The following is a 12,980-nucleotide window of genomic DNA, read 5'->3' on the forward strand; positions in this document are numbered from 1 at the left end:
ATCTGATTGTCATCAGGATTAACAATGAGCTAACCTAAATGAATTATTTAGCACCCTGCCTAATCCATGTCAAACAGTCAGCATATTTTAAACTGCCTTTAAAGTGAAGTAATATATGCAAAAAAAAACCCCAAATTCAAATTATATGAAAAGCTATACAACGCAAAATAAGTTTCTTTTGGTAAAGTTTTCCTGTTGTTATTACTACTCTTATTAGAGATCTCCAAGCAAAAATAACCTTTTGCTGTTGATTAAGAAGGGAGAGGTTTACGGACTAGTAGATAACCTCGTTTGAGTCAGAACCAAGTGAAATAACAAAAGTATTCTGGCTAAATTCCAGCATGAGTGATTAACATTCTCCAACTTCAAATAATTTTTATTATTAGCCAACACTTGTCCTTCCCCAATAATACACATGTTGCATAAAGGCCACAGAATGAGGCAGTCTCCCTTGGCATGCTCACTATCTGTGCATACTTTCCACTGAGGATTTCCCTTTCTTTTTGATTGCTATTCCATAGCTTTACAACTCCCACTACTTTCAACCCTGGGATGTTTGCCGACACTGAGTGCCAAGTAGTTCCAAAAAACAGAAGAGATAAAATGCGAGCACCTGTAGAATTCCAGGGAATGGAAGAGTAATGTACATTTTAAACATCTTTATTAACAGTTTTGATATTTGTGAAGCGATTAATATGTATTTCTTTTAACTTTGAGGCTGGGATTAATACACATATTCTTCATTATTTTCCGCAAAGTCTTACTGATAAGCAGGAGGGAGAGGGCTGTTCTGCAATTTAGTCTCCCAGTCTGTATAAATGGGATCCAGGACACAAGAACCACAGTAACCGCGGTCTATCTCAGCCCTTTAGTCCAGTCCTGAGTTCTCGAAGAACTCAGGCCCTCTTGCCTTTTTTCCGCCTTCTTCCCAGGAGAAGGAAGGGGTGGGGCAGCGGGAAATAATTCAAACCCTCTTTGTAAGCGTGTGAATGCATTTCAAGAATGCTAAACACCTCACTCTTTCAACCCAATTAGAACGTTTAGAAAAGAGGCATTTTTAGAACATTTAAAACTTGCAGCACAGTAACCCATCTGGAGAGCGCCACTGTGCGTCCCAGCAGTCGGGGCGCTCAGCAGGTCTTCCCGCGGGCTTCGGCAGCTCGGTGCGTCCCCAATTCCCAGCGGCGCGCGGGTGCGCGGTGAAGCAGCGGGCAGCCCCCGAGCGGGGGTGGGTGGTATGCGGCGCCCTGCCCATTACAGAGCCTGGAGCCAGTGTTGCTTCTCTCTGCGGGCGACTTCGGAACTGCCTGGATTTTTAACCTGATAAACGGATAAAGGACTAACATGTCTCGAGTCTTCCAAACACAGAAAGAAAATCACTTGTCGCAACAGTAAGATTTTGTTACGAAATGCAGAAGTAAAGGTTAAAGCCTGGGAGATAACCGGTAGCACATGGGGGAGGGGCGGGGAGGAGGTGGATAAAATTGTGGACGCCGTGGCGATTTGAACGCCTACTCTGTGCCGGGCGCTCGGAATACCGCGCTGAACAAGATTGTCTAGGTTGTGGCTTTTTGGGGGGAACTATAAATAGCTTGGTTGCCTTGATCAAATTTCTAAACCTCCCTTTCTTCACCTGTGAGGTGTACTTGCCTCGTAGAATTGTTGTAAGAACTTGAGACATCCTGTATTAAGTTGTAAACAATTAACGCGCTGTCCGACACACAGTAGGGGCTCAGTAAGCATTTGTTCTCTCAACTTGAGCTCACCTGGTCTGAGGATAGCGCAGAGGGGAGACAGGAGCCACGGTTAAGACCGATTCTTTTGAGTAGTTCTTTGAAACAAGCGCTGGATTCTAATAATGCTTAGCCGCAGAGGGGGCACTGGAAGCAAGGGTTCATAAGCTAGAACATCACAGGAAAGTGAGCCCGGCACCGGTGGGCGCCGGGAGAGAACTCAGGAGAGACTTCTAACTAGGCTTTCCCGCCCCGGGTCTCAAGAAAAGCGTGATTAGCATGCGCCCCACCCCCATCGCTTCCGGGTCCGCGATTGGCCAGCGCTCATGGGCTGCACGCTTCGGGCGGGGCCCGAGGGCGCCCCGGGAGAGGCAGAGCCTGCGGGGCAGTGGGCGGGGACGCGCGGAGAGCGTGGCAGGGCGGCCCACCAACCGAGCCCCAGCGCTAGGGGGCGGGGCTGGGGCGGAGCCTCCCGACGGGCATTAGAAGCAGGTGACCCGGGCGGGGCTGGAGAGGCCAGGCAACCCGCGGCCGTGACTCTACCGCAGCTACAGCTGCTGTTGCCGCTGCTGCGCGCCGTTTGTTATCCTCCGGAGGTGGGCGAAAGGGTGCTAGAGCGCGGGGGAGGAGTCGATCCCGGCGCGTCCTGGGAGCGCCGCCACCGCCCCCAGGAGTCCGCTGGAGCGCGGAGCCCCCTGCAGGGGAGGAGGGGAGCGGCTGGCGGGACGCGGCGGCGGGCTCCCACCATGCAGTCCCGGCGGGGCCAGCGCCGGCTGCTCCCAGTGCTGTGAGGCGGCAGGATCCTCCGGTCGCCGCACACCGCCTTTCTCTCGCCCAGGTGCTGCCAGGCGCGCTCGCCCTTCGTCCGGCCCCCGCACCCTGGTGGAAACGCACAGCCTGCCCCCGCCCCGCCCTGCCCCGCCCGGATCATGCAGGGGGCCCCGGAGGAGGAGGGGGCGAGTGACCGGTCTGCGGCGACCTCGTTTAGGGGGCGGCTCCCTCTCTGAGACGCCCCCGCCCGCTGCCATGTGCTACCTCCTTGGGTACCCAGCCTATCTCCAAACTTTCCCGATGCCAGCCCAGCTCTGAGTCGCGGTTCTGAGTGAAGTGTCCCACAGACGGAGGACCCAGGCTGGCTACGGACTATCTGCTTATCTCGGGATCCTCGGAGGTGAGAGCCCGCGCCTTTCTCTTTCTCCCTATTCTTTTCCCGGTCCCTCAGCCATTTGCCGGGGGAGACTGAGTGCTCTGAGGCTGGGGTACAGCCTGGAAGGCCCAGCGGAAAGGGAGGTGGGGTGGGAGGGAGGCGAGGAGTTGGTAGTTTAGTTTCAGGAGGTGGGAGGGAGGGAGGGAGGGGAGAGAGGTTAACTTAAGAGATTTGGAGCCCGCTTGCGGGGACTGAGCCGTTATCGCCCCTCTAACTGGGAGTGGTTTCCATTTTTCTTCTCCCTACTTTCTTTTCTAAAGAGTACTTGCGCTGGAATCTAGAGCCCTAACCGTCCCTCTCAACCCTATTCGGCGAAGAGCTGGAGAGGCAGCAGAGGCAGCGCCTTTCTGAAACAGTTTATCTTTGGACGGATTTCTTTAAAAGAAAAAGAAACCAACAGGTTGCCAGTTCCGGCGCCACACAAGTCTGCAGAGAGGGAAGCCGCGGTCCCGGTTTCCCCTGCTTGAGCTGGCCCCTTGCGGGCTGCGGCAGGCGAGGGGAGGGAGGGGGCTATGGCTCGGCCTGACCCGTCCGCTCCGCCTTCGCTGTTGCTATTGCTTCTGGCGCAGCTGGCGGGCCGGGCGGCGGCCGCCTCCAAGGCCCCGGTGTGCCAGGAAATCACAGTGCCCATGTGCCGCGGCATCGGCTATAACCTGACGCACATGCCCAACCAGTTCAACCACGACACGCAGGACGAGGCGGGTCTGGAGGTGCACCAGTTCTGGCCGCTGGTGGAGATCCACTGCTCGCCGGACCTGCGCTTCTTCCTGTGCTCCATGTACACGCCCATCTGCCTGCCGGACTACCACAAGCCGCTGCCGCCCTGCCGCTCCGTGTGTGAGCGCGCCAAGGCCGGCTGCTCGCCGCTCATGCGCCAGTACGGCTTCGCCTGGCCGGAACGCATGAGCTGCGACCGCCTCCCAGTGCTGGGCCGCGACGCCGAGGTCCTGTGCATGGATTACAATCGCAGCGAGGCCACCACGGCGCCCCCCAGGCCCTTCCCGGCCAAACCCACCCTCCCAGGCCAGCCGGGGCCAGCCTCGGGGGGCGACTGCGCCGCCGGGGGCCCAGCGATGTGCAAGTGCCGCGAACCCTTCGTGCCCATTCTGAAGGAGTCGCACCCGCTTTACAACAAGGTGCGGACCGGCCAGGTACCCAACTGTGCGGTACCCTGCTACCAGCCGTCCTTCAGCCCCGACGAGCGCACGTTCGCCACCTTCTGGATCGGCCTGTGGTCTGTGCTGTGCTTCATCTCCACTTCCACCACGGTGGCCACCTTCTTAATAGACATGGAACGCTTCCGTTACCCTGAGCGCCCCATCATCTTCTTGTCAGCCTGCTACCTGTGCGTGTCGCTGGGCTTCCTGGTGCGCCTGGTCGTGGGCCATGCCAGCGTCGCCTGCAGCCGCGAGCACAGCCACATCCACTATGAGACAACGGGCCCTGCGCTGTGCACTGTTGTCTTTTTACTGGTCTACTTCTTCGGCATGGCCAGCTCCATCTGGTGGGTCATCCTGTCGCTCACCTGGTTCTTGGCGGCTGGCATGAAGTGGGGCAACGAGGCTATTGCAGGCTATGCGCAGTACTTCCACCTGGCCGCGTGGCTCATTCCCAGTGTCAAGTCCATCACTGCACTGGCACTGAGCTCCGTGGATGGGGACCCGGTGGCCGGCATCTGCTACGTGGGGAACCAGAACCTGAACTCGCTACGCGGCTTCGTGCTGGCCCCGCTGGTGCTCTACCTGCTGGTGGGCACGCTCTTCCTCCTGGCCGGCTTCGTGTCTCTCTTCCGCATCCGCAGCGTCATCAAGCAGGGTGGCACCAAGACGGACAAGCTGGAGAAGCTCATGATCCGTATTGGCATCTTCACACTACTCTACACGGTGCCCGCCAGCATCGTGGTGGCCTGCTACCTGTACGAACAGCATTATCGCGAGAGTTGGGAGGCTGCGCTCACCTGCGCGTGCCCAGGTCCAGATGCCGGCCAGCCGCGCGCCAAGCCCGAGTACTGGGTTCTCATGCTCAAGTACTTCATGTGCCTCGTGGTGGGCATCACGTCGGGCGTCTGGATTTGGTCCGGCAAGACTGTGGAGTCGTGGCGCCGCTTCACCAGCCGCTGCTGCTGCCGCCGCCCGCGGCGGGGCCACAAGAGCGGCGGCGCCACTGCTGCCGGGGACTACGCCGAGGCGAGCGCAGCTCTCACTGGCAGGACCGGGACGCCGGGCCCCGCCGCCGCCGCCGCCGCCGCCGCTGCCGCCGCCGCCTACCACAAGCAGGTGTCCTTGTCGCACGTGTAGGAGGCCGAGAGGGACCTGGCCGGGAGTTGAGGGAGGGAGGGAGGTTGTTTTGTTTGGTAGCTTTGCCAAGGTCACTTCCGTTTACCTTCATGGTGCTGATGCCCCCTCCTGGGGCAACTTGGAGAGAAGGGGAAAGGGGCTGGTTCAAGGGGAGTACCTGCCCCAGGACTTCGCAAAGGGGCTCAGCTCACGTCTATTCTATCTTACTGCCTTTTCAAGGGGAACCCTGTTTTTAATTTATATGTAGTTTTCTTAATTTTTAACTGTTGCATTTTGGCAACAAAATTTACCTTTGCTTTGGGGGCTTTACAGTCCTAAGGTTGGCATTATAACGACGTTCCACTTGGTTCAGGTTTCCTTGAACTGTGTGGTCTAAATTGGGAAAATAGTTTCCTATTCTTGTGTCTTTAAAAATAATGTGAACAGTGAAAGTTTGGGTTGTTGTGACTGGGAAGTTGTCCCGTGTGTTTTTTCAGCTCGTTTCTCCTCCCACTGCTTAAAGTGTCCAAGATGCTTTAAGGTGAGCTACTTGTCCCTGATCATGGTTCCTAAGTTAGGGGGAACCCCAAGTCATTCCAAGGAGGGGGAGCGGGGAGCATAGTGTGGTTAGGGCCTCCCAAAAGTGACAAGGTTAGGAAGTGTTTAGAGATTTTGTGTCCATCCTATCCTAGCTTTGTTTAGCAAGCTTCAGTTTCTGTTCTGTCTTACCTGTAATTATTCTCATTCTTAACAGTGCGAGCTTTACTTCAGTAAGTTAGGGGTGGCATTACAGTGTCCGGCCGGAATAAATATTTGGAACAGTGAGAACCTGAGGGATGGTGATTGGTTGAATCTGAATTCTAGACTAAGATGGCAGCTTAGTGCCAAAGGAGTGAGTGGGTGGTTCTTAATAGGCTTCAGTGATCCCACTTTTGGAAAAAAAGAAACTTGTGTTATAATTTTGATAAAAGTAAACCTACTCCCTTCTTCAGTAAGTACTTAGTGATTGTGCTGAAGGGGGCTCCTTTTTAAATTCAAGGACTAAAATGGATATACCTCCTGTAATTAAGTAAATTTCCAACACTTCTCTTATCTGCTCCACCCCCTCCCACCTCTTTTATCATGTTAAACAGTCTTTTTGCTTTTCTTATTCCTCCTCTCCTGGAGAGCTGTGATTAGAAACCACACCCACCCTTGAATGAGGTGCTTAAAGGGGGCAGGTGGGGGAGGGGAGGTTGGCTGGCTACCTGTGAACAAACACTGGCAGCGGTGAGGGAAAGTAAGTGCCCCTGGACTTTGGACTAGTTTACAGCCAGATATTCCAAAAGCAGCAAGACACTACTCGGCAGTCTCTGAAAATAAGTGAGACCCGTAACACACTTGCATAAGTTTTTAAAGTAGGGATCAGTGTAGCAATAGGAAAGGTGTCCCTACCCCTACCACACTTGAATACATTTTTTTCCTCCTCTTCTGAGAAAGCCTGTATATGTTGATGAGCACACACACACTTTACTGTTAGAGTTCTGTTTGCTTTTCTAATCTGTTTAACCATTTCCTCATTCATATATGAAAGCCTATGTATTGATGAATACACACATACAAACCCCCACACCTGCCCCCCCATACACTTCACTATTAAAAATTCTGTTTGCTTTCCTAATCTGTTTAGCTATTCATTCATGAAGAGTGTGAGGCCATTACTGGGGAAGTGGGTGATGGTGCATTGGCCAGCAAAATACCAATGACCAGAATGGAGTGGGGACTAAGTTTAAGAAGCTAAAATGGCAAAAGCAATTACAATTTGAGAATGCCTCCCTTAGAAAACAAGTCTAGGGATTTGCCCTTCTTTTATACCAAAGTTGGAAAAGTAAGATTAAGCCCAAGTCAATTTTTACTTTATGGTTATGAAGAACAAGTGCATGGTTTTCATAGTGGATTTAAGCACTTTGCTGGTGGGGAGAAGCCTGGTATTATAGTTTTAATGGACTCTCAAAAGCTGTTCACATTTATAAAAATTCACTGCCCTTATGCACTCATCCTGTGAATCAAAATTCAAATGTCAGTAGATTGAAACAAAACCTAGTACACAGAACTACAGAACTTTTTTTAACATCTAATTCCTCTGCTTATTCAGAAGCTTCTTAGCACCTTGAAATAGATCCCCTGCCTGTGGGCCAATTCCTCTCCAAGTTTTCAAATGAGGACCTTTTCTGATCACCTTGACCTCCTCCCTCATTTAACTTGTCTTCCCAGAAAATACATAGGTTATTCTGCTGCCTTTGGTCATTATGCTTAATTTGGGTTCTCTTGCTTCCTGCTTTTTCTTTGTGGAGGAATCTAAAGATGATGCTGAATGTATCTGAAAGTTGTGGGATGAAGTGGGCAAAGTGATTTAATTTCTCCTTTAAAAACTTAATTTTTTTGTTTTGGCAACATGCCAAACCTAAAAAGACCCATTTACTTAAAAAAAATAAGACAGTTAAGACAAAGGCTACTAAGCCAAGGAGAAGCAGTACAGGTCATGCATTTGGGGTCTAGTTCCAGACCAACTTTCAGAGGTGCCTCTCCTTTTCAGTCTCTGTTCTCACCCCTGCTCTCCCTCTCCCTTCCGTCAAAGATAGAGCCCACCTGCTTCCTTGAAGTCCTATCAAGGAAGATCTGCCCCACCTGCTACCCAAGGCAGAGAGGTCAGATCTACTTATGCTCAGCCCCTATTTCCATCCCACATGCTGTTTTCTCCTGATTTGCATTTTTATTAGGCAAATGATCCATTCTCTTGAAAATTATAAAATGAAAGGTCGTGGGTGGTTTAGCAACTTTTTCACAGCCAGCTTTGTGATTTTGGAGAGGATTTAGGGCCCAGTTTAGCCTCACATGTACAGCGTCCAGGCTTTCCCTTTCACAGTTCAGTTTTAAGCAACATCTCCCTCATAGATCAGGTGTTAAAGATTTAGAAGAAACTAATATGTGACCACTCAGTGAATCAGTTGACCAGACTTTAGGTAGTCTTTTTAATTTATATTTCCCTCCTCACATTTTGAAGTTGTCTAAATTGGCTGAAAATAAGTTTTCTTGTTGCCTTATTGGTTTATCCTCGCAAACCTTTGTCATTGTTTCTTTCACGTGATCATTTCCAGTGATGAGCCTGTGTGTGTGTGTTGTGTGCAATTTGTGCGCATGTACAAGCTTAAATAATGTGCCGACAGCACTGTTTCCAAGCTGGCGTTCATTAGGCCGTTTCCTCCTGGGCCAGGGCTGCACTGATCCTGACACCAGCTGGCAGGAGAAAACCTCCTGGATCCCACATGGAACCTTAATAACAGCATCCATGACCCGCACTCCCAAGTACAGAATGGGAACCCCAGAGCTAGGAAATGTAGTTGTGTATTTTAATGAACTACTTCTCCTGCTAAACAGGCTTCTTTCACTTCTGTGCTCTAAGGAAACACCGAGGGAGGTAGGAGAGACAAAGCTTTGAATAACTGCTTTCTAACACCGAATGTGGCAAACAGGACAGAGAACATCACAAATCTAGGCAGGTGTGAGGTACAGTGGCTGAGGATTGCCTGCTCCCCCTGCATGCCCTTTCTTGCCTCCAAAGTCCAGTCAAGTGATCCCGGGAAAGAAATATGCCTGGGTTAAGGAGGGTGGTTCTGAAAGAAAAAGCTACCAAGATATCAAAGCTGGGTGAAGGGTAGGCAGGATGAAAGTAACTAAGTAACCGGACTCAACTCTCAAAAGCTTCTAGCAGCTTGATGACAATTACAGGATTTATCTCAGCCAGGATAATGTCTGTGGTACATCATTTGAAGACAATATTACTTCATGTTGTTACAAACTGTATGTATAGTATGTATGTGTTGTGGGTATGTATATAAATAATATACTATATATATGAGAGATTTAGTGACTTTTGATACGGGTTTGGTGCAGGTGAATTTATTACTGAGCCAAATGAGGCACATACCGAGTCAGTAGTTCAAGTCCAGGGCATTCAGTACTTTTTATGATTTCCATATATGTATAGTGCCTATCCCATGCAGTGTCGTCAGTGTCATTGTCAAATCCAGAACTCATAAATAAGAGCCAGCGATACTTTATTTGTAGACAATCAACTTGAATCTGTAAATTATTACTGGCAGATGATTATAATTTTGAATTCCTAACACTAACAAAAGGAAACCCAGAGCATCCTGATAACAAGTTTTTTGTTTCACTTGGATCCTGGGTCAGTAGAATAGTAATTGTATGTGGTTATGTTAGTCTCAAAATACTTAATTTACTGACCATATTATTTCAGAAAAATTTTGTATGTATTATATTTGTGGGAAGGTTAAATAATGGTTTGAGATTTTTATCAAATATGGAGAGTAGTTATTTATGAAAAACAAAGAAATGTCTATTTTTGTTTCTTTGTTCCCAATTAATGTAGATAAATTTTAAAGTGCATTAAAGCAATGGTAAAGAAAATAAAAAGATGCTGTACACGTATTTTTCTCCTCGTGCTTTTACGGAGAGATGCACTGCTTTCTAAGAGTATCTGAAGGACATATGTGGATTCTAACTTCATGATCATATTTCTCAGATGTACTTAAAATATAAGTGGCAATGTTTTTACTAATAATAAAAACAAGCAAATTCCAATCACCAGAAGCAGAACTAATGAAAACATGTTTTACTTGAATATACTTCATAGGTGTCTCCTGCTGATCCTGTGACTGCTTTACGATTCACTTGAATGAAGGGAAATACGCATAAGAACAGAGACATTGCGTGAGATTGTATTCTGTTTTATTAACCCTCTGTCTATGCTCTCTGAAGCAGTTTAAATAGAGGTGGTGCTGTTCTGTGTGTCTGGTTGGGGGACAGGAACTCCCAAAACTTTATCACTCAGCAGTTAGACCCACCACTTAGTATTAAGGTCTAATACAGTTGGTCAGGGAGCTCAGATAAGAGGATATATAGTTCTGTATCTGTGGGGGATTGGTTCCAGGAGTCTCCCTCTCCCCCCAGATACCAAAATCCACAGATGCTCAAGTCCCTATATAAAGTGGTAGAACTTGCCTGTAAACCTACACATGTGTATCTTCCCACCCTCCAATATACTTTAAATCATGTCTAGATTACTTAAAATACCTAATACACTGTAAATGGTATGTAAATAGTGCAGTAAATATAACAATGATATGTAAATGGTTGGTGATGTGCAGCAAATTCAAGTTTTGCTTTTTGAAATTTTCTGGAAATTTTTTTCTCCGAAGTATTTTCAATCCACAGTTGGTTGAATCCATTCATGCAGAATCTGTGGATACAAAGGGCCAACTGTAAATTGATTTAGAGTTGGCCTCTCCCTGATAATCTGGACAGAGGCGTAGTAAACCTGAGATAATGTAATTTAGTGTGAGTGCTGTGAGCATAATTAGATTGTAAATTTTAGGGAATTTGGGAGAAGAGTAGAATATACAGCAGTTGAGCTGGTCCTGGTGGAGGAGCCGCTGTCTTACATGCACAGGTCTCTGTAGCTGGCATGTCTTCCCAGTGCTTTATCATTGCTTATTGTCACTGTCACCTTTTCCACTGAGGGGACTACTGGACTTAGGTTGGAGAGATAGATAATGCTTCTTTTAATGATTTAATTACAGAGCCCTTTCATTTGTCACCTCTAACAGAATGAAAGGCAGTAGGTAATCATGTGCAGATATTTGGGGGTTAAACTAGGGATTCAGATTCCAGCTCCACCATGTATGGGCTATAAGATCCTGGACAAATTACTTAACCTCTTAGTACTTAATCTGTGCACTTGATCTTACTACTTTCTTATCTGTGAAAGGGGGATAATAATAATACTTATATTTTAGGGTTGAGACGATCTTAAGGACTAAGTCAGGTTAAGGTAAGTAAACAAGGAGAAAGGAGCCATTCAGGTGTGGAATAGAAAGGGAATTGAAAGCCTAGTTTTTCAGATTTCAGTCTGCATAAGAATCCTTTGGGGTTCCTTTAAAAATGCAGATTCCCAGGCTTCAGCTACAGGAATTGAGATTCAGTAGGTCTGGGGCCCAAGAAGCTGGGTCTTTGTTTTGTTTTAGTAAACTTTTAGAATTATTTTAGGTTGCAAAGATACACCCATTTTGCCCTAAATTATTATAGCACATTTGTCAAAACTAAAAAGTCAACATTAACACTTACTGTTAACTCCAGAATTCATTTGGATTTCACCAGATTTTCTGTCCTTGTCTGTTCCAGGATTCCACATTGCATTTAGAGAAGCTTCATTTCTTACAGGCACTTTCAGCTTGTGAGAGGCAGTTGGCCTGGGGACCAGTTTGCAAACCACTAGGACATGTGAAGGACTGAACAAGGTCGAATTGCCCTATCTTCATGTTGGGAAGATGAATGCAATTTTGAAGCAGAAAGGAATAAACTGGTGGAGGTAGATTCTATTGATAACGTTCTTGAGGACCTTAGGCCCTGAGACTGTCACTGAATTTCTCTAATCACATTACTTAGATCCCTTCACAGCAGTTAACTAGAATCACCCAACATGTTTCTTTTTAAAAGAACAATAACCTCTTCTGACTCAGGATTCCTCTTACTTTCTATAATTTCACTTTGTTAGTTCTTTCTGCACTGTAGAGATCCTAAACCACAAACTTTTAAAGTTTGCTTCATAGCCAGTACCTGTTCTCTCATCTGCCAAATCTCTTTAAAATAGAATAGTGGAAACGGCCTCAGAAACCAAACAGTTGGCACCTGTGTACTCAAGGAATGGGCTTCACCCAAGGGCTCCTAGGTTTTTTTTTATTCCTGCTGGCGTAGTGTCAAGCTGACCAGGTTGGTAAATGGCTAACAGTTAAGATTTTAGGTAATCTGATCCTTATTTTCAAACATGCTGGGTATATTCTATGATTCTGCATAGAAACTAGCACTTACTTGGGAGAACCTATGCCAGCTGTCAAGTGCTTTTCCAAGTAGGTCCATACTCAAGAATGCAGCTTCTGGGTGAGGGAACACTCCTAGTCATTTTATATGTGGTTAGAAAGAAGGCTTGGGTGATGAAAGATTTTAGCTAACCTACATGCTGTAGGTAAACATTTCTTTCCAAAAACATTGCATAACCTGAATACAGAATGAATTGTTTTCCAGTAAATTCTGGCTTCAGCATTTTTTTTTAAATTAAGGAATGGTATATTTTATAGATGGGGAAAACTAAACCAAGAAATGAAACTTCAGCTATTATAAAACCAGGATTTAGTGCTGCTGAATTTCAGTAATGTATGGGTATATGGGTTATGTAGGAGTAAATGCGGAAAGAACGTCATAATGGAATCTGACACAGGATAGAAACACTGGGCCCTAAGAAGTTGTCTTAGAGTGAACCATATGAAATTGCTGATAGGCAACCATTTTCTGACCTGCTAAAGTGGCAATTCCATTTGGTTCAAAAGTAATTTCAAACCTTTTGTCTTTTCCTTGTAAAGAATACTCAAAAGTTCATTTCACAATATACTAGAGTTAAAATTTCATTGAGGTCAGTATTCCAATAGAAAAAAAAAACTAAAAATGAAAATAAGTTGGGAGTTGAGGTGCTCAGATATTCTTTTAGTCATTATTTTAGGGAACCCCCTTCCTAGGTATAGAACCCTCAAAACTGTCATAATTGCCACCTACTGGTAACTAGTTTCCATGCCCCACAATATTTGTCAGAGAATCTACTTACAGTTATATTTTTACCCTAAATTGACTCAATTTCCCATTTCTCAAAAT

At 47.1% G+C, this 12,980-nt stretch overlaps 1 protein-coding gene and 1 long non-coding RNA gene across 3 annotated transcripts; one reads left to right on the plus strand and one right to left on the minus strand.

Annotated features, from left to right (window-relative positions):
• Positions 1-644: 644 nt before the first annotated feature.
• On the minus strand, positions 645-2,153 carry LOC116663728. The gene is made up of 2 exons (XR_004320018.1): positions 1,767-2,153; positions 645-1,320 (listed from the first exon to the last, which is right to left on the minus strand). It is a non-coding gene; the product is annotated as an uncharacterized LOC116663728 (long non-coding RNA).
• A 67-nt stretch (positions 2,154-2,220) lies between these two features.
• Positions 2,221-9,707, plus strand: FZD5 (frizzled class receptor 5). 2 transcript variants are annotated; one of them, XM_032479970.1, is made up of 3 exons: positions 2,223-2,329; positions 2,572-2,904; positions 3,201-9,707. In XM_032479970.1, the coding sequence occupies exon 3, from the start codon at positions 3,453-3,455 to the stop codon at positions 5,235-5,237; it is 1,785 nt and encodes a 594-aa protein (XP_032335861.1). In that variant the 5' UTR covers positions 2,223-2,329; positions 2,572-2,904; positions 3,201-3,452; the 3' UTR covers positions 5,238-9,707. The 2 variants fall into 2 exon arrangements, with proteins under 2 accessions (XP_032335860.1, XP_032335861.1); XM_032479969.1 differs by having other exon boundaries at positions 2,221-2,904.
• The last annotated feature ends 3,273 nt before the right edge of the window (positions 9,708-12,980 follow it).

Source organism: Camelus ferus, chromosome 5 (assembly GCF_009834535.1).
Source record: "Camelus ferus isolate YT-003-E chromosome 5, BCGSAC_Cfer_1.0, whole genome shotgun sequence".
NCBI lineage: Eukaryota > Metazoa > Chordata > Mammalia > Artiodactyla > Camelidae > Camelus > Camelus ferus.

Bases quoted from the DNA above. Each gene is read 5' to 3' on its own strand.
- FZD5 (XM_032479969.1), top strand. From the start codon at position 3,453: ATGGCTCGGCCTGACCCGTCCGCTCCGCCTTCGCTGTTGCTATTGCTT.